Genomic DNA, 19,086 nt, shown 5'->3' with positions numbered 1-19,086 from the left:
GGGTTAAGTTGAATGTAACTTTTTAAAAATATCTGTCTATGTCTTCTATTATTAAGACCAGATATATGTTATCTTCCCCAAGTACCCCAATAAATGATCATTGAAAAACATAAGAACTTAATAAAACAAGAAAAAAAAGAGGAGGAAATCCTACCTCTACTATTCATAAAATGAGACATGAGACCAAAAGGAGAAAGACCCTTGGTTTTGAGTCATGCCCAGATCCACCAATGAACAAAATCTACCCTTCCTTTACAAAACCCTGCTTCCAAAAAAGCTGAACTGGGGTTCTTTAGAAATTTCACAAACCTTGCTGTAAATAAGTTATCTGAATCAGCTAAGCTTGGATTGCCCATGTCTGCAAATGCTCCATTCATGATCAGGATCTTGTCAGGTAGGTTCTCTAAACTATTCAGCTTCTTCCTTCATTTATAGAGATGATTCCATGCTTTTATTAAAGCATCTTTTTCTTATGTTTTGTTTGATTGGGTTTGCCTCTCTTTCTCTTCCCTGCTTTTTTTTTCTCTCTCTTTTTTTTCTTTGTGGGTGTGCATGCTTTTTGTTTATTTCTTATATCTGTAATCTGGGTTTGAAATTTATGCTTTTTGTTTGGTTCTTTCAAATGGGTACCTGAACAATAATGATAAAGCATGTTTAGTTGTTGATCTAAGTCTTAGTTGCAACTTATGTAAGGGGAAATTTGATATTTCATTTTAATTCTAGAGTTATGTTTGATTTCTTCCTCGAATGGCTTTTTTCTCTAGCATAGTTCAAGGTAATATCATTTTCTATTTCAATTAATGGATTAACTATCTCTACATTTCGGTGCGTTCTTAATTGGATTGGTGCTTTGATTTCAAGATTTGTTCCATGTTATTTTTGGTAAGAGGAAATTCAATGGATGAATGTCGCTACATTCCTCAAATGAAAATTAATTGTGGAAATTTTTGTGTCTTTGATTTCTGGGTATGTGAATCTGTTAGATTTCCAATGATTCCATGTAACAGATTTCCGAGTGTTCTTACGCAAGGCTGGAAATTCCTTTTTATTTAGCTTTTATTGGGTTGTTGTGAGTTTTGCTTCTCAAGTCAGCACTAGTCAATTTAGGGTTTTTGTGTTACCATATGTAAGTGAATTTCTGCTCACTGTTTTATTCAATGGTATTAGGCTAGTTTCATGGGGACATGTATTCAGCAATTCTTCTACAACGAGTGCTATAGATTTTTTTTGTTACAATACGAATCTTGTGCCTTTTCTTTTCACTCTGTTGAAAATATAGATGCCGGGGATGTAACTTCGATTCGGATCTATATAGGTTGATTTTTCTTTAATGCAGCATTATCTAGAAGATGAAAGGGAGAAAATGAGGGTGAGGAACAAACAGAGGAAATCATCTGCTGTCCGTTGCAATGCAGGAAGCAGATGTACACTGTCTACATTTGTCTGGAGCATGGTAGGATGCATTCTTATGATTCATTTTTATTCCCTTGTGAGTCACAAGGATGGGGGAGAGGTCCACGTGCGCGTGCATCATCATCCGTTGGCCAGAGAACTTGAAGAGGTTGAGGAGGAGAACTTCACAATCCAGCATAGAGTCAGACGGTCCCCACGTGCTGCTAAACGATTGGGAGGAAGGCAACCGTCGCTAATTGATGAATTCCTTGATGATTCTTCTCAAATCAGGCTTTTGTTCTTCCCTGATCATAGAACGGCAATAAATCCGATGAAGGGAGGGAATGATAGTATGTATTTCTATCCAGGTCGGCAGTGGTTGGATACGGATGGGAATTGTATTCAAGCACATGGGGGAGGAATCTTGTATGTTGAAAATTCTAGGACATACTATTGGTATGGAGAAAATAAAGATGGTCCAACCTACCAAGCACACAAAAAAGGACCTGCACGGGTTAGTCGCAATTACTTTTCTAAATTTTGCATGCCATTTCCTTTTCAGAGGAAATATGATATATCATATTATCTGAAAATAAATTTTCAATTCTTTTTAAAATGATGTCATTGTTTTTTTTTTCCTTCTTTAATTTACTCTTAATGAGAAGTCTGGTGCAACCTATGTTTTGTCTCAACTTGTATTCCGTTTCCTTGTGTATGTTGATTTGAAGTCCTGTTGGTTCTGGTTTTTAGAATTTTACCTTGCATCTGTAATTTTACTGCCTAAGTCTATGTCTTTGATTTCCTCATCCGGTCATACATGTTAATAGTCTCTGATCATGGATCATGTTTATTCCTCTGGTCTTTTTGTGTCACTTGGTTGTCATTGATTTTTTTTTTTTCTTTTTGAATGGTTGTCATTGATCGTTATTGAATCTATTTTACTGCTATTTGATGCTGGTACTCGTCAGTATGCTTGAACATTTTAACTTTTATATGTTGGAGAGAGAGTGAATCAGAAAAGTCATATTGAGGGTCTTTTCATATGGGTTAGGAAGGAGCATATGGATGTTCGATGAAATCATGAAATGATGTGGTTAATATAACGATTTTCTGGTTAGCTGGACACTGCTATCTATATGCGTGTCTCTGATCTGATCCTGGCTTGCTTGACACCATTCTTGTGCCTGATCTCTAACTACTTAACAGGCAATTGAATTCTGGATAGAATGTGTTGCAGTTTGATGGAGCTATACTGATGTATAAAATCTATTCGAATGATGACGAGACCTGCAAAATAATATGTTCTTTGATCTATGCAAGTAAAGAACTGTTTCACCTTGCGCTATAAATCTTAGTAGTAAGTTAAATGAAAACATTGAAGAGAACCTACAGGAATGCAATCCAAGCTAAACTGCTGTAATTGGACCTGTATTTGATCTAATGGCTCATTTTACTCCCCTTGCAACTGGATTAATTTTCAACTGACCAAAGTAGATTTTGGCTACTTGATCAATTTTCTTAATCTAATATAACATTTTCCACTTCTAAAAATATCATTCTCCCATAGGAAGTGGTATTGCACATTATTATTTTTCATGGAAGCATGGAACAGTGTACTTGGGGCCGACCTGTAACTGACGAACGATGGGGGCGAAATGATCGATACATGAGTGATATATCAGCAATGATAGTCCAAGGACAATCTCTCTCTCTCTCTCTCTCTCTCTCTCTCTCTCTCTCTCTCTCTCTCATGCTGTCCATGTGTGTGTGTGTGTGTGTGCTCGAGCGCACCAAGCTTATGGTGCGCTCGAGGGCCCAATCACTTGTGGGCCCACTTTGTTAGGATGATCCAAAGCATTCATTTGAAAGGCCCTTACATAGATGGGGTGTGTACAAAAAATCAGCTCCATAGGATCATCCTAACCCATTTAAAGTGGAGGGCAAAATGGACAGACACCGTTTGCCTAACAATTTGGGCCCTCGAGCACACCATAAGCTTGGTGTGCTAGAGCGCACAATCTTTTTCCTCCTATATATATATATAGGAGGAAAATGATTGTAAGCTTGAGCGCACCAAGCTTAGGTGAGCTTGAGGGCCCAAAACTCGTGTGGGCCCACATTGTTAGGATGATCCAAAGCATTCATTTGAAAGGCCCTTACATAGATAGGGTGTGTACAAAAAATCAGCTCCATAGGATCATCCTAACCCATCTAAAAGTGGAGGGCAAAATGGACAAACACCGTTTGCCACAAATCTGCCCATTTTTTCCCTCCGCTTTTGGAGAGGTTAGAATGATCCAATGGAGCTGATTTTTGGTACACACCCTATCTATGATGGGGCCTTGCAAATGAATGGTTTGGATCACCACAAAAGATGTGGGACCCATGAGTCTTGGGCCCTCAAGCTCACCTAAGCTTGCTGCGCCAAGCTTACAATCATTTTCCTCATATATATATATATATGTGTGTGTGTGTGTGTGCACGCGCGCTATACTAATTAGGGCTGATAGGCCATAGGGCTCAAAAGCGCCCTATCACCTTTTTTTTCCTATTAGTACGGAAGGTACTATAGCAGTTGCACCAAGCTATGCTCAAGCAACATAGAAAGAATCTGACTCAATGGCAATTCCATTGGGGTAAACTTACGATGTATTTCATAAATCAAACGACTTTTCTTCCTTCAGAATCGTGCTTTTTTTACCGAAGAACAAATGTTGCTAGGCACTCCATCCAGCCTAAGCATTTAGATAATCTGGAATGCGATGTGGCATACCCGAAAGTCCTAAGAAATGCATTGGAAAAAGGGTCGGTGTATCCCTTTGCCAACACGCTATCCAGCGGAGCCACTGCTATTTTGGTTGTTTAGGTCGACAATTCCTAAACCCAACTTTGGAGGAGCAACCGTTTAAGACTCGAGATTCATTCCTCATTTAGCTAACTGTCCATTTTGAAGAGTAGAGCGGAAGAACTTCGTAATGACAAAGAAGGCAGTGCCTATATATGCCTATATGTGTGTGTATAAATTTGTGTATGCATATATGCATATAAGTGATAGGGGCATGTTAGGTCATTTATAATTAATCACTTAAGTAGTTAAGTGACCACAAGGGCCACGTTGCAACATAAGAAAGTCGTTGTATTTGTGGGGCTTGAAGTGATTTTGTTTCCATGATGAGTTAGGAGTCCTAGTGGGTTTGAAGAGTAGCAGGGAGAATCCGTATAATAGTTTTATTTCAATGAAGACATGAAGAGTTAGTAGTTTTAAGTATAGTAGAAGTCCTAATTAGACTAGGAGTTGTTTTTTTTTTTCATTTTTTTGTATGAGGATATGTTGGTTGAATCTTGCAACCTTTGGCAAGTTCTTTATATCCTTTACTATTAGGGGTAAAAAAGTGATTACTATAGTTCTTGTTCATACAAATTACTATACTGAAATTCATCATTACGAATTTTTGGGTATTATTTTGCTCTCTCTCTCTCTCTCTCTCTCTCTCTCTCTGTGGAGTAGAAAACGTCAATAGATTGATTCAAGTGATGCTGAATCTCCAATTATCTTCATGCTGTCTCTTTTGACAACATAATGTAGGTCTCACATATCTGAGGTTTCTTTTCTTGTTGTGTTGTTTTTGTCAATCTTTTCCTTCAGTAAACATGCCCAAGATCTAAAAATGGTGTTGATAATGGATGTCAAGTTAGAAAAATGGTGTTAATGAAAACTCGTCCACAATTTTGTTGCTCCATTTTCTAAGCATTTTCACTTGGACAACATCCTAGCCCTTGGACGTCTATAATCAACTATGTTCTTATTTTACTCAGGATTTGAAATATTGGCTGATACATATCCCTATTTGTAGGGTTCAATATGATTCAGAGCATCCCTATTGGGGTTCACAAAAAAATGACAAGTGTATTCGCCGTCTAAGATGATTTGGGGCCAATCTGGGGTCTGTATTGGGCATGTGAATTTTCTGAGGTGGCTTTGTGATAAAGGGCATGGACACAAGAAAATTCCTAATTGAGGTAATAGGAAATGCAATTTATACCCCTTAGATGCACCCAAGCTAAAAAGCTTACTTCTCCAAGAAAAATTGTGTAGCAATAGTGGAAATGTCGCATGGGCAGTTAGGGCCCACAAGATAATATTGAGCTTTTTTTTGAGTTTATTGAACTCGCCCCCTTCGAATAAGTTTGTCGGTTTGTAACAATTGTCAATTTGGAAAGATAGTCTATTTACCTTAATTTCATGTAAACAATTTTTGATGAACCTATTGCTACTATTCATTATGATTTATAGGATGAAACACTTGTTATGTTATTCGACAACGTCATTAAGCAGTTATCTCAATGAATGCACTGGATTTAAGTGGTTTTATTCCCTCAAATTTAATTTAGATTTCTTTCGAAGTTCTCTTAACTTTCAAGATTTGCTTGAATGACAATTTAATATCAAAATCAAAATATTCCAATCTATGGATGAAGAGAATATTCATATGGAAAATTCCAATCATATTTGAACAAGAATGGAATTTGCACCTTATATCTTATCCAGAAACCTTTGAAAATAGTGGCTCAGAAAGAAAACATCTTAATCCTATGAAACTTCGGCTGACAATGCTAGATAACACTAATATAGCTAGGCACTTTTGGGTTTAGGCATTTTTCAAGGAAGTCTTATTGATTACCATCATCAGTTTTAAATATGCAATCTCCATATCAACGGCAACGACTATTTGGGAAAACTCTGAACTTTGATTTATTTCGAGTTTTTGGAAGTGTGTTCTCTTTATTTGAAGGATTATGCCCCAAAAAAGTTTAGATTGAAATACTTACCATGTGTATTCTTGGTTAAAGTAATAGGCACAAAGGATGTATGTGTTATACCCTCTTGCCACCTTGCTTGTCGAACCAACAATTATTAGGCCAGCACTCAATCATCACGGATGGGTCGCGGCCATGCAAGAAGAGATGCATGTCCTCCATCATAACAACAATTGGGACATTATCCCAGATCATCTTATCATGAAAATTTCTCCAATCATCAAGCCGAAGAGTATCATTCTCTTCCTTACCATTGCTATAATCTACAATTAGGATATACTCCAGATTAATGTGAAGAACCTACATGGGCTTCTCCACGAACGAGTATTTATGGATAAACCACTAGGGTTCATTACTTCATTGACTCTTCTAGGCCCAATCATGCCTATAGATTATGAAAGGAACTCTATGGTTTTGAACATGCATTGTGGGCTTGTTCATTTTAGTGGATACCTTCTTTCTCTTGGCTTCTATTGAAGCGCTATAACACCCTTGGTACATTGGTTCTCCTTCAATATGTTTAGAATATGATCGTTACCTGATGGTGGAGGTGGCCAACCATTCAGGTAAGTTTTTTTTTTCATAAAATCATGTCTATGATTTTCAAGTGATGCATAGAATCTGGAATGAAAAACAACAGTAGGAATCAGATGTGGAATGAAAGGCTACTACAAGAATTAGATCTGAAATGAAAAACAGCAGCATGAATCAGATCTGGATTGAAAAACAACATCAGGTATCAGATCTGGAATGAAAAGCAGCCGCAGAATCTTGGATGATTGTAAAGAACAATCTTCTATCCCATGACGAATGATCTTGCTATGATACCATGTCAGATCAAATCTAGAATCTTGGCTTTTTACAGATCAGAATGATCTTTCTATGATACCATGTCCGATCAAATCTAGAATGATGAAACTCTGAAAGACGAAGGAGAGGAAAAGGAGTGTGTGTGTGTGTGTGTGTGTGTGTGTGAGAGAGAGAGAGAGAGAGAGAGAGAGAGAGAGAGAGGAGAAACACATTTAGTCAATTAATTAGAACAACTAATGTATATTTATTGCTAGGCTCTGTAAAAAAATGAAACAGACCCTCGGCTTAATACACACATTACATCATGCTTTGACATCTTGTAATTTAGGTTGAATCTATTTCCACTTTTAGTAAACGCTCAACCAAACCAGCTACCTCTTTAACTATGGTCATAAGAAAGTGGATTGATGGCGATGGGATAGTCCAAGATGGATGCACATGCAAGTATGACCAGCTATAGGTTTGCCCTAAAATTGAAAACTTGGAAGTCTAAGATCCAAATATGGTGGAAGGAAAATCTTGACCATGCTTCTCAAGAACGAAATAAAGTTTTTAATTGAAATGGTGGAGTTGATACGAAGATTATCTTTGAAGTAAATGTTTGAAATAAACGATGACAACATTGGTGAGAGAGCATGTGGATGGGAGCAAGTGAATTCATGTCATTTTTATTTTTTGTTGGTAATCCATGGTTATCGTGTTTTTTCCCTTTTTTGTTGATAATTCATGATGAATGTGTAGGCTGTCAATTGCCTGTTGGAGCCTTGGAGGTACCAACGTTCCATGGCAATTAGTCTTTCAATGGCTGCAATGGAGGGCGGAAATGGGTTTGGTAATTATAGAAACTATTGGTTGGCCTACTGACAATAGCAATTGTGAGCACTGCTATGGATGCCAGTGACAGTTGGTTTGCTGTTGGTAGAAGTGGCTATCACTGGTGGGGATTCCTGATGATAATATTAGTAGGTGGCAATGTGCATGTTAGTGGGGGCAACAAGTGGTAATGCCTTCAACATTGTTCTCTACGGAAGAGGCCGAAGGTGTTGTGAAGAGCATGAAGGGCGGTAGAGCTCTTAATCATAATGGATTCTGCATTGCCTGCTTCTAGCACTGTTGGGACTTTGTGAAGGAAGATATTATAGCGGTGTTCAACGAGTTCTATGAGGACGCTGGCTTGGATAGGAGCATTGGCACTTCATTCACCACCTTAATCACCAAGAAAAAAACAGGATTGAGTCTCTTAGGGACATTCGGGCTATCAACTTGGTGGGAAGTATCTATGAGATTCTTGCCAAGGTTCTTTCATTGAGAATCAGGGTAGTGCTACACCATGTTATGTCCATATATCGGAGTGCCTTGTGGCTGGTTTCCAGATTCTGGATGAGATCTTGATTGCCCAGGAATGCATTGACTCCCATGCCAGGAGTAGAATGGGAGAATCATCTCTAATATCAACATTGAGAAGGCATATGATTGTGTGAAAAAATACAAGTTGTTGGGAAATACCATATTGCTGACTGAAAGATTGTCCTCCCAAAAAGATGTGAATATTTAAACTCTTACTTTTATGAGGGATGTTGATCATAGTGTATTCCTCTTCTGTAGGGATTTCTTTAAGCATGAGATCAACTCAGTGGTTGACCTCGTGCCAACCTGGATGCCATCTAATTAGGGACAAAAGGAGGATTGGAAGATTTGGATCCCTCCCCCCTCCCCAAACACCAGCATTACACCCACCCACCTCGAGATCATTCACAGCGAAATTCTGTATGCAATTGCCTGGTATTTGGTGCCTATCTTTCTTGGCTTACTGACTCTAGATGATCCTTCTTTCCTTGAGTATTGTGGCCTTCTGTTCAACAACGTGCTTTGACGGGATCCTAGCTGTGGAACACCTAATTAACCACAGGAGGAATTTTTTTCAATCACTTTGTTATATGTGTGATTGATTCTATCTGTGGACCACCTTCATATCCGTTCTTCGGTTGTTCAAAGTTATGTGCTCACATTGTTTAATGTGGAGTGAGTCATGTCCGGTTCAATGACTAATCTAATTGATGCTTGGTATTTCTCTTTGTGGAAGGCACTAGGGGGAAGCTTTATGGAGTCTTTGCCTTCGGCTGTTCTCTGGACATTGTGTAATGAGAGGAAGGGGAGGGTATTTGATAGTCCGGTCAAACCTATCGATGTTCTCAGGCATGGCATGTTTAAGCCCATCATTCAATCGGCGGTCAACACTAAGTTGTTCGCCTCAGAATTAAGGAGAAAGGGGGATGTTTAGAGGGTTGGCATTATCAGTAGAGATACCTCTTTCTCTCATTGAGTTTCTCTTTCATTGGGTCCTCTGAAACTTAACTTTGATGAGTTCCGTCATCAACAATTCTGAGCCGATAGGTGTTTGTTGTGTGTGTGGGGTGAGGGTGGGGGTGGGTGGGGTTATCTTTAGAGACCTAAAGGTTGTGGTCAAGCTAGTAGGAGCCTACTTAGCCCGATTGGCACGAAAGACTCCAATGAAGCCGAGGGTCCTGTGGAACTAAACTTTGACGAGTTCCATCATCAACAATTCTGGCTCTCATGTGGGATATTATATTCTAGAAGCCTAGCCTTTATGATAACTTGATCTTGGAGGGAGATTCAAGAGATGTGATTAGGTGGGTAGAGGATAAGGAGGGCTATACGCGAATTTCGCAACCCCATCTCTGGCTAGGGATCTGCTTCCTCACTAGCAGATCGACAGATGTGTTGAAAGATCATAGGGTACACATTGTTTTTTCTGTTGGAATCAATTTAGTGATTGGTGTGTTTTGTTGTTTATTTTGAATGTGACAGCTGGTGAGCAGTGTGTTGTTTCCTATTTCTTTAATGCATTTCTACCATTCGAAAAAATGGCACTTGGATACCATAGTCAATTCTATGTGATTGAGGAAATGCATAGATATGTGTAGGCGCATTTCACATGAGCATCCCTATTGTCATTCTCTACATAAGCCCTTATAGCTCATTAGTCAGGCTTTTTCGTTGGTCTTAGCTTAGTAGTTGTAGTTTCATGTATTTTTCATGTCATTTTACATTAGTAGGGGTAGTTTGGGCATGACATTTGCATTAGGGCTATTTCAGACCTTTTATGTAGTATTAGGAGCTGCCTGTATACAGCCTCTTCCCTCTCATTTGTAATTGGTTTTTGAGATTTGAATTTGAGATGGTAAAGATTCCTCCTTGGGAGAAATTAGAGAGATTTTCTCATCTTTTCTATCCTTTTCCTTTCTATTGAAATTGAAAATTGACATTAGGCTCTTCTAATCTTTAATCCTTTTTCATCATCTTTTATCTTGTTTTCCTGTATCCCCTTGCAAGAATTGAGATTTTTCGCCGAAGATCCGTTCATCCTCCGAAGATTGAAGAACGCACTTCCGCAGCGACCGTCATCAATCACACCTATTGACAACATGTGGAAATATACACATGCGATGGTCTAGGGATTGTAAAGTAATTCAACAAAAATATAGGGTTATGATGTTCTTTAATTTTTTTCAGAATATGTTGAATTACCTGCACGCTGGAATACACTTAATTAGAAAAGCCATTGTGATGAACTCTAGCGTGCGACATATAACACTAAACTGAATTGATTACTGATTGCCCATGTTGTGACTCATCGAAATGTGGTAATTGACATTGAAGAATTAACTGTAGAATTCCCATTTTTCATATTTAATTGTATATGATTTGAGTTAGTTAAGAGTGCTCAATAGATGCACGAAAAATAAATCCAATTTCTTTGATAATACTTGATAATTAATCATATCAAAATGGGAATTCGAAAAGGAAAAACATATTACTGATGTAATTTTAGACATTGATAATACTCAATAGAATTTTGTTTTTGGTAGATTTTTGCAAAATATTACTGATGTAATTTTAGAAAAAAAATAAAATATTATTATATATTTATTTTCATCAAATAATTAAGTCATGAAATTTTTTTAAATACCAGTTACATTATTTTGGATGGTCAAACGAAGGAACATTTTAAATAGAGGAAATTCAGAAATAAACAGATAGATGGAAGAAGAGCAAAAAAATCTCATATTATATTCAATTCAAACTGGGGGCAATTACTAATTGGAAAATTTTTGAGGGAATTGTGCACATAATGGTACTGTTTGTAATTACCAATTTTATGATGGTTATTTTGGCAATTGCAGTACTGGTGATGCGATGCATTTTTTCCTCTCAAAAATGGTAATTTACTAGTGGAATTCTATAAAATCTATTATTTCTTCCTGATAACTCTGGAAAATAACACATCTCTGAAATCGGATTGGAAGAGAGCACCACGGATCTCGAAGATGGACATGGACTGGATTGAAGTCAGTGACAGTTCAATCTCCATTAGTTAAGTTTTCCTCTGTGCGGATATCTTGAAAACCTCCGTTTCATTTGAATCCAACATCTTTTTATCATGTCTCCATTGTTTCCCATCTTTGTATGAGAGCAATTTTAGAATAGGAATTTCCCTAGCTAGTTTTGGTTGTTAAATGCTTTAGTTCCTAGCTTCAATACTTTGTGTTTCAATTTTCATTTGTTCATTAAGTGGATTTCAATCTTTTTACATTATTTTTCTTTGTATGTATATTTTTGCTAGCGATATAACAGTGGGAAAGACACTGTCTATTTTTACCAGCAATATCAACAGTGGAAAACTACCATTCAAAAAAAAAAAAAAAAACAGTGGAAAACTGTCCTTTTCTTCCACTTTGATACTTGGACTGAGTATGAACTACGAAAAAAAATGAAAAAAACTAACATTTTGCATGTGGTTCTTTTGGAAACTTGTTCTATTCCAGTACCAAAATTGTAGTAGTAATGAATGTTGTTGGTTTGCACCAGGTTGACATTATGGGAGTCAGTTGCTACTCTTCTAAGGACTTGTGGACGTGGACGCATGAGGGTGTCGTGCTTCCAGGAGAAGAAGAAAATATCACCCATGATCTGTACAAGTCCAATGTGCTCGAGCGGCCAAAGGTGATCTACAATGACCAGACAGAAAAGTATGTGATGTGGATGCATATAGATGATGTTAATTATACCAAAGCCTCTGTGGGTGTGGCCGTTAGTGACTCTCCTACAGGACCTTTCAAGTATCTCTATAGCAAACGCCCACACGGGTTTGACAGTAGAGACATGACTATCTTCAAAGATGATGATGGCAAGGCCTACCTTATCTACTCTTCGGAGGACAACAGCGAGCTTCACATAGGCCCTCTCATGGATGATTATCTTGACGTTACGAGAGTAATGAGAAGGGTTTTAGTGGGGCAACATAGAGAAGCCCCCGCTGTTTTCAAACACGAAGGGACTTATTACATGATCACTTCAGGTTGCACAGGGTGGGCTCCTAATGAAGTATATGCCCATGCGGCGGAGTCTATGATGGGTACATGGGAGACAATGGGGAACCCTTGTGTAGGTGGGAACAAGGCCTTTAGGGCAACTACTTTTTTCTCACAAAGCACTTTCGTATTGCCTCTGCCAGGGTTGCCAGATTCTTTTATCTTTATGGCGGATAGGTGGAATCCGGCCGAGTTGAGAGACTCAAGGTATGTGTGGTTGCCTCTGACCGTCGGGGGAGCGGCAGACGAGCCTCTAGAGTACAATTTTGGGTTCCCATTGTGGTCTAGAGTATCTATATACTGGCACAAAAGATGGAGACTTCCAGACTGGTGGAGAAGAACCCAAGGTTGAGTAATATCTCTAGAGTTTATCTAATACTTGATGCTTTTGTTTACTGATTACAATTACAGTGTGTATTATATCTTCAGTCTTGATTCCAATGCATTGGTGTTGTGGCTCAGTAATCTCCCTTTTTACAGTAACTTTTGTAATGTATTTGGATATGTATCTCCTACTGAAGTCATGTTTATATACTTGAAGAGGGGTGAGGGATCACCCTTGTCATTAAAGATCATTTAATAATCAAACCATGGCTTTGTTCTTGCCTTACACTGGTGGGTGGATTTAGTGTCAATCATGATGAAAACTCCATTGATCCTTTGTTATGTACTACAATATTTCTTCACCCAATGTTATGTTGGCCAATTTTTCTGCTTGAACAGGCACCACTGAACAAAGACAATTTTCCTTTCTGTCAAATTTAAAGAATTGGTCTGCGCACTCCATTATTTGATAATGGCACTCTATTAATTAGGATTTTTTATAGCCTTTACCTGCTAACTACAACAGTTAAAATAAGAGTCATCATTAACACAAGGGATCGCTTGTTTTTTGGGGGTGGTGATTTGACAGCAGCAGGCTGTAAAGTTGCTTTGTTACTCATTCCATTAGGAACAACACATTTACCATCCACGTGACTAAAGATACTACTGAAAGGTGTTCTATATGCCTATAGCTCACGATCAATACCTGATAATGAAATTTTTTGTTTTGTTTCCCTTGTGATGGACCTAGAACTCTAAAAGAAAGGGGACATGCCATGCAGTCATTATGGAAATTCCATTCTCGGGACTATTGGCATCTTTCCTGTAAGAAAAAAAATTAGCAAAATCTCATATACTATCAATTCATCTAATATTTCCCTAGAATGGAAATCATCTTTCATACTTCCCTATCTATCTGGAAATATTGGTTCACACTCTCCAACCATGGGTTTACTTTTTAGAATGTCTCTTATGCATGGTTTTAAAAGTCGACCGAAATTTTGGGTTTCGGTCGGTACCGACACCGGAACGTCACATACCCGAAATGGTATTTTATTTCGTCCAAAATTTCGGTATTTCGGTCGAATTTTTGTTTTTTCCAAAATTTCACCCAAAAATCGGTTTTTTTAATTAATTTAATATGTTACCGAAATTTCGACTGAAAATTTGCTATCGAATAAAATATTCTTTTTATCGTTCAGCCGGATTTCGGTGAGGTCCGAAACCGGTACCGAAACCGAAATTTAAAACCATGCTCCTATGTCATGCAAGATATTTCAAAACCTGGGCTTACCAGTCATACCCATTTGTGGAGATTCAGGATCTAAAGTCCCATCAGGTAACCCCTATATGTTACAGTAATGAACTTTCTCATTTTTGTCTTTCTCATGCTACCAAGTATGGTCTGGTTCACAGGGCACATGTGTGCATGATCTAGTCTATTCATCTAGTGAGCAACCAACAAAATAATAAAAGACAAGGGGACTTGGCGTAGTTATCAAAACATTGCAGTGTGAATATCAATAGCCTTCTTAAAACCATAACAACAATAATAACACAAGCACACTCCAATCCTTCCCAAAGGGGAAAAATCAGGAGACCATTGTGCTGTCCTATTAGAGGGTCTACAGGACCCTTGACAAAATTAGTGGGGTGACCTATATCATTTTAGTACTATGTAAAGGGCTCCCTTTCACCTTTATGAAAAGGAAAAGGGAAATGTATATTTGCCCCTTTTTCTTACTTGGGCTAGAAGCGTAGACATACATACATTTGAGGGGAGTGGGTAGGGGTTGGCCCAACGAAAAAAGGGGTAAAGTAGATTCCCATTTCTCTTAGGGTCCGTTTGGATGTACATTGTATAGAAGTAGATTCCCATTTCTTCACTTCCTTTTTCCTCCAAGTTTGAGAGGAAAGTCAAACAGTGAAATCGACTTGCATTTGGAAAATTTGCATCCCACAAGGACTCTCGCTTGATGGCAACCAAACAACCTTAGGAAAAGGAAAATATGGGCATTTTTGGCAACCATGAAAAATATTCCATGGAAAATTAGAGGAGCCAGTTGTGAGACAGGGCCAAGAAGAAGAGTCTTGAGAGGGTGGGAATGAGGGGAGCTTAAAAGGCCTCAAAATATAGGAAAAAAAACCAAATTTGAAGCAGTGCATTTTTATTTTCCGATATTTTATATGGTGGATGCGCATGTAGATCGGTACTGGCGGTACTGCCCTTGATATTTGATTCGACAGCAGCAGCAGCTGCTGGATCAAATATCAAGGGTGGTACTTCCATCGTACAACCGATACTGATTTACATGCGCATTCACCGTATAATTTCTCTTATTTTTCATTTTTTTTGGGCATTTCTCATGCTCTCTGGATGCTCCCTCCACTAGTACCTTCTGAAGTCTCTCCCCTCCTCCTTTCTCAACTCCTTTACAATTACGCAAATGAATATTCAATGGAATAATTTTTTATGGTTGAAAAACGCGCCCTATATCTTTTTACTTTGATTCTCCCATATAAACATAAGTGCAACCAAACGGACCCTTAAGGGCTGTTTGGATGTAGAGAAAAAAATTCCATGGTAAACTAATTTTCAATAGATTTTTCTAAAATAAAATACTTTCCATGTTTTGAAGGAAACCTGCACACCTACGCGTCCTTCGTATTTTTTTTTTCCAAAGAATATTTGTTCCATGAAAAACATTATTTTCCATATTGTTCTTTTCCTGGATCCAAACAACCCCTTGGGAAAGTCAGTCTAAGCAAAGGTGTGTTGAGTAGTTAATTTTAAAAGATGTTTGTTTATTCCTCCACCCTCTAACTGACGCACTCCACCATACCTAATCAAACTTAGTTTAATAAAGTTTTATACATATGCCCTCTATGAGAGAGGACCTTTTCATAAATAAAATCCTTAAACCTAACTCAAATCTCTATCCCAAACCTAACCCTAATTTAATTTACACTACAAAGAATACAAACCTAATATTGTCTATACTGTCATGGTGGTTGCCATTGTTTTTCTATTAATTTTTCACTAGTAGTACTAAACTTTTCTAGTTAACTCGAAACTCAATGAGTTGATTTGATTTGCTAGTGAAACTACATGACTTACTAATAACTCGTCTTAAATGAAATGTGAAAAAATTCACTACATGTTTTGGACACTAGGGGCCATGTTTGGGAACCATGAGAAATTATTTCATGCAATATTAATGGGCCCAAGCTGAGAAGGAAGGAGGAGGCGAGATTCAGGGGTGGGAGTAGAGCAGGGTTGCGAATCGGGTCGATTTTTCAGCATTCAGGTTGAACTTTTACCTTAAGATCAGGTCAGGTCCGGTTCTAGTTGATTCCAATTCATTTTTTAGCAAAAGCACTACCCGACCCAAGTTCTCAACTCAACTCAACTAAGCCTTTGTCCCAAACTGCACCGATAAAAATCCCTAAAAACTAATGAAAATAAAATACCTATTTAGAATTGGTTTTTTGTTTTCCTGATTTTTTAGGAGCTTTCCATGCTCCCCTCAGTCCCACCCTCTCAAGTCTCTCCATCTCCTGCCCATCTCTCACAACTGACCCCGCAAATATTTCATGGAATTTCTTCCGGCCAAATATGGCCTAGACCTCCTATTTGGTGTAAAAAGAGCATAACAACTAGGGTCTATTCTTTAATTGTGATAGAACGTTTGAACAAAAAAATTTATCTATAAAATCTCTCTACATTAATGGGGTTGGGCATGTAGCACAATGGTTGAGGCTTTGTTTCTCAACCTTGAGATCGCTATCCCAGATTACCAACCAAAAAATAAGTAGGCATTTACTCATTCGAGTTGACTCAACTTGAGTCATTTTTCGAGCCATTGTCGGTTGGACTCGGTTCTAGTCTTTGAAATTTGAACTACGTCCACGCGCCTCTTTGGATAAGTTTAAAAATTATTGGCATATAATCTTATACATCAACCATTTTGAATATTTACATGATTATTTTCAAATAATGGTTATAATAGTCACAGAAATAACGTAATTTATGGCTTTTGGAGACGCATTATAGTCACAGAAATAATGGTTATAATATTTTTCTCAGATTACCTACTTTTGAATTAAGCGACATGGACAATAGTATACCAAAAATTTTCATTAATTAACTGATTAGTATATAATAGTTTAAAATCCTCTTGAGTCAATAAAAAAACTCGCTGCACCAATCTTTGACTTGTCTGAGTCAACTCAATTTTACCTTGAGCAAGTTTCATCTGAGTCCGAGTTTTTAAACATTGATTAGATTGATTGATTGGGGCCATGTTTAGGTTATATCCCATCCAAGAGGTGTCTGCCGTCCCGATTGACGAGCATGTACATTGATTAGTGTTAGAGATCGCATGTAGTTTAAATACATGATTAGAGCTTTCTTCTGCCTTATCACTTCTTTTTTGCAACTTTGTTTGATCTCCTATTGTTAAGAAAGACACCAACTTCATTTGCCAGCTAGAAAGTTAAAAAGACTAGGTTCCCAACACTTTCATGGCCTAGTTTCAATACAAGAACAAGGAAAAGACTAGAACAATGAGTTTCCTCAAAACCCGAGCAAAGGAAGAGACAGGGGCGATGGCACTTGAAAGGGAAGGGGGGCAATTTGCCCCCCTTAAAATTTTGGGAAAAAAAAAGAAAGAGGAACGCTAGCGTCAGGCGGGTAAATACACTCTTGAACGTACTCAGGACTCTATTGGCCATAAATTGCCTTGTTGGCACTCCCTTCTTTCACTACGATTAATAAATCGGCATAATAATCCGTCAAAATAGTGCTAGCATTCCCTTGTTTAATGAGTTTTTCTCGTTAAAGTGATATTCTTGACGGTACCCACTGATGGAGTAAGTATATCACGTCTCAGTTTGTTGGGGGCTATTTCAGTCAACAAAAAAAACCATCAAACGAGATTATATATGGTGGCCGGCCCCACATTGTTTGGGTGATCTAAACCGTTCATTTGTTGGGCCCTAATGTAGATAGCGTGTGCCCAAAAAATCTTCTCCAAACAGTTAATCATAACCCTATGTTATGTGGGGATTTCTGTACTGTACCGTCAATTTTAAACCTACATAAATTGGAGGATTAGGATCATCCTATGGAGAAGATTTTTGGGGCACACCCTATCTACATTAGGGCCTAACAAATGAACAATTTGGATCACCCAAAAAATGTGGGCCCACAGTAATTTTGGGCTGCACGTGCATACATGGCCGGCCACCATATAATTTCGGGCACACCCTATTTATGTTATGGCCCATCAATTGGACGGTTTGTTTCATCCTGTGGTGTAGGCCGTACAGTACTTTAAGAAAAATAAGGGACCATAAGGGCTTACACCATATAAAATCTCATTTTGAGGATAGTTAAAGAGAGATTTTATATGGTGTAAGCCCTCACAGTCCCTTATTTTTCAAGAAGTATTGTACGGACCACACTATAGGATGATCCAAACCGTCCATATGATGGGCCATAACGTTAATAGGTTCTCCGATCGATAGAGTTTCCATAATATGCAGTTCATCTATAGAACGAGGGCTAGGATCATCCTATGGAAATGGTTTTTTATGCACTACTATTTACGTTATGGCACATCATATGGATGGTTTGGATCATCCTATAGTGTGGTCTGTACAATACTTCATGAAAAATAAGGGACTGTAAGGGCTTACACCTTATAAAATCTCAGTTAAAGAAGGCCACAGATTGAAAGAAGCCTAGTGGTTTACCGTAACTCATTAAGAGAAAATTGCCGACATTTTAGGGATTCTATTGATGGTATTTTCAAGAAAGATTTTATTTCTAAATTAATGCCACCCTGTCTGTTTTATAGTAAGAGGAAGTGGGCGATTATTTTGCCGTTGTATAAACCATAGTTAATGCCAGCAGGGTGTTTTATGGCCAATAGAGTCCCGAGTAGCTTCAAGCGGCTTTTAACCGCTTGACGCTGTATATTTTTTTATACTTACCCCCTTTTTAAAAAAATATGCCCTCCTTTCCAATCATCCCTAAGATAGAAAATAAGTTTAAAATTAAAACTTACTATAATTTTTGCCCCCCTTGTGCAAAATTTCTGGCATCGCCCTGGGAAGAGAGAGAGAGAGAGAGAGAGGCATGTGTCTTCATCAAAGGACTAAGCATTAAAAAAACACTAAAAAGCAGCTCCCACTATTAGTCTTGTGGGCCAAAGACTCTCCCCTCCTCAAAACATGCCAATCAAGGTTGTGGATTGTAATGGAGTCTTTTGAGGGTGAGGGACCCATCCCAAATCCACTCACACACAAAAAAAGGCAAAACAAACACCCCCACCGTGCTTCCCAC

General features: G+C 38.1%; 1 protein-coding gene across 3 annotated transcripts; it reads left to right on the top strand.

The window, feature by feature from the left end:
* Nucleotides 1–100: 100 nt before the first annotated feature.
* Nucleotides 101–13,023, top strand: LOC143876085 (Arabinanase/levansucrase/invertase). 3 transcript variants are annotated; one of them, XM_077377710.1, is made up of 3 exons: nt 101–394; nt 1,416–1,906; nt 11,911–13,023. In XM_077377710.1, the coding sequence occupies exons 1-3, from the start codon at nt 355–357 to the stop codon at nt 12,763–12,765; spliced, it is 1,386 nt and encodes a 461-aa protein (XP_077233825.1). In that variant the 5' UTR covers nt 101–354; the 3' UTR covers nt 12,766–13,023. The 3 variants fall into 3 exon arrangements, with proteins under 3 accessions (XP_077233825.1, XP_077233823.1, XP_077233824.1); XM_077377708.1 differs by having other exon boundaries at nt 102–394; nt 1,316–1,906; XM_077377709.1 differs by having other exon boundaries at nt 103–394; nt 1,337–1,906.
* The last annotated feature ends 6,063 nt before the right edge of the window (nt 13,024–19,086 follow it).

Source organism: Tasmannia lanceolata, unplaced genomic scaffold, assembly GCF_043159265.1.
Source record: "Tasmannia lanceolata isolate RefF3 unplaced genomic scaffold, GAP_Taslan_0.1 ptg000004l, whole genome shotgun sequence".
Classification (NCBI taxonomy): domain Eukaryota; kingdom Viridiplantae; phylum Streptophyta; class Magnoliopsida; order Canellales; family Winteraceae; genus Tasmannia; species Tasmannia lanceolata.
The sequence above is the reverse complement of the archived record's forward strand: the minus strand, read 5'-3'. Positions and strand labels throughout refer to the sequence as shown.

Excerpts from the sequence above, each read along its gene's own strand:
- LOC143876085 (XM_077377708.1), top strand. The coding sequence starts at position 1,331 with ATGCAGCATTATCTAGAAGATGAAAGGGAGAAAATGAGGGTGAGGAAC. Across the intron at positions 1,907-11,910 it reads ACAAAAAAGGACCTGCACGG|GTTGACATTATGGGAGTCAG; the intron begins GTTAGTCGCAAT and ends GGTTTGCACCAG.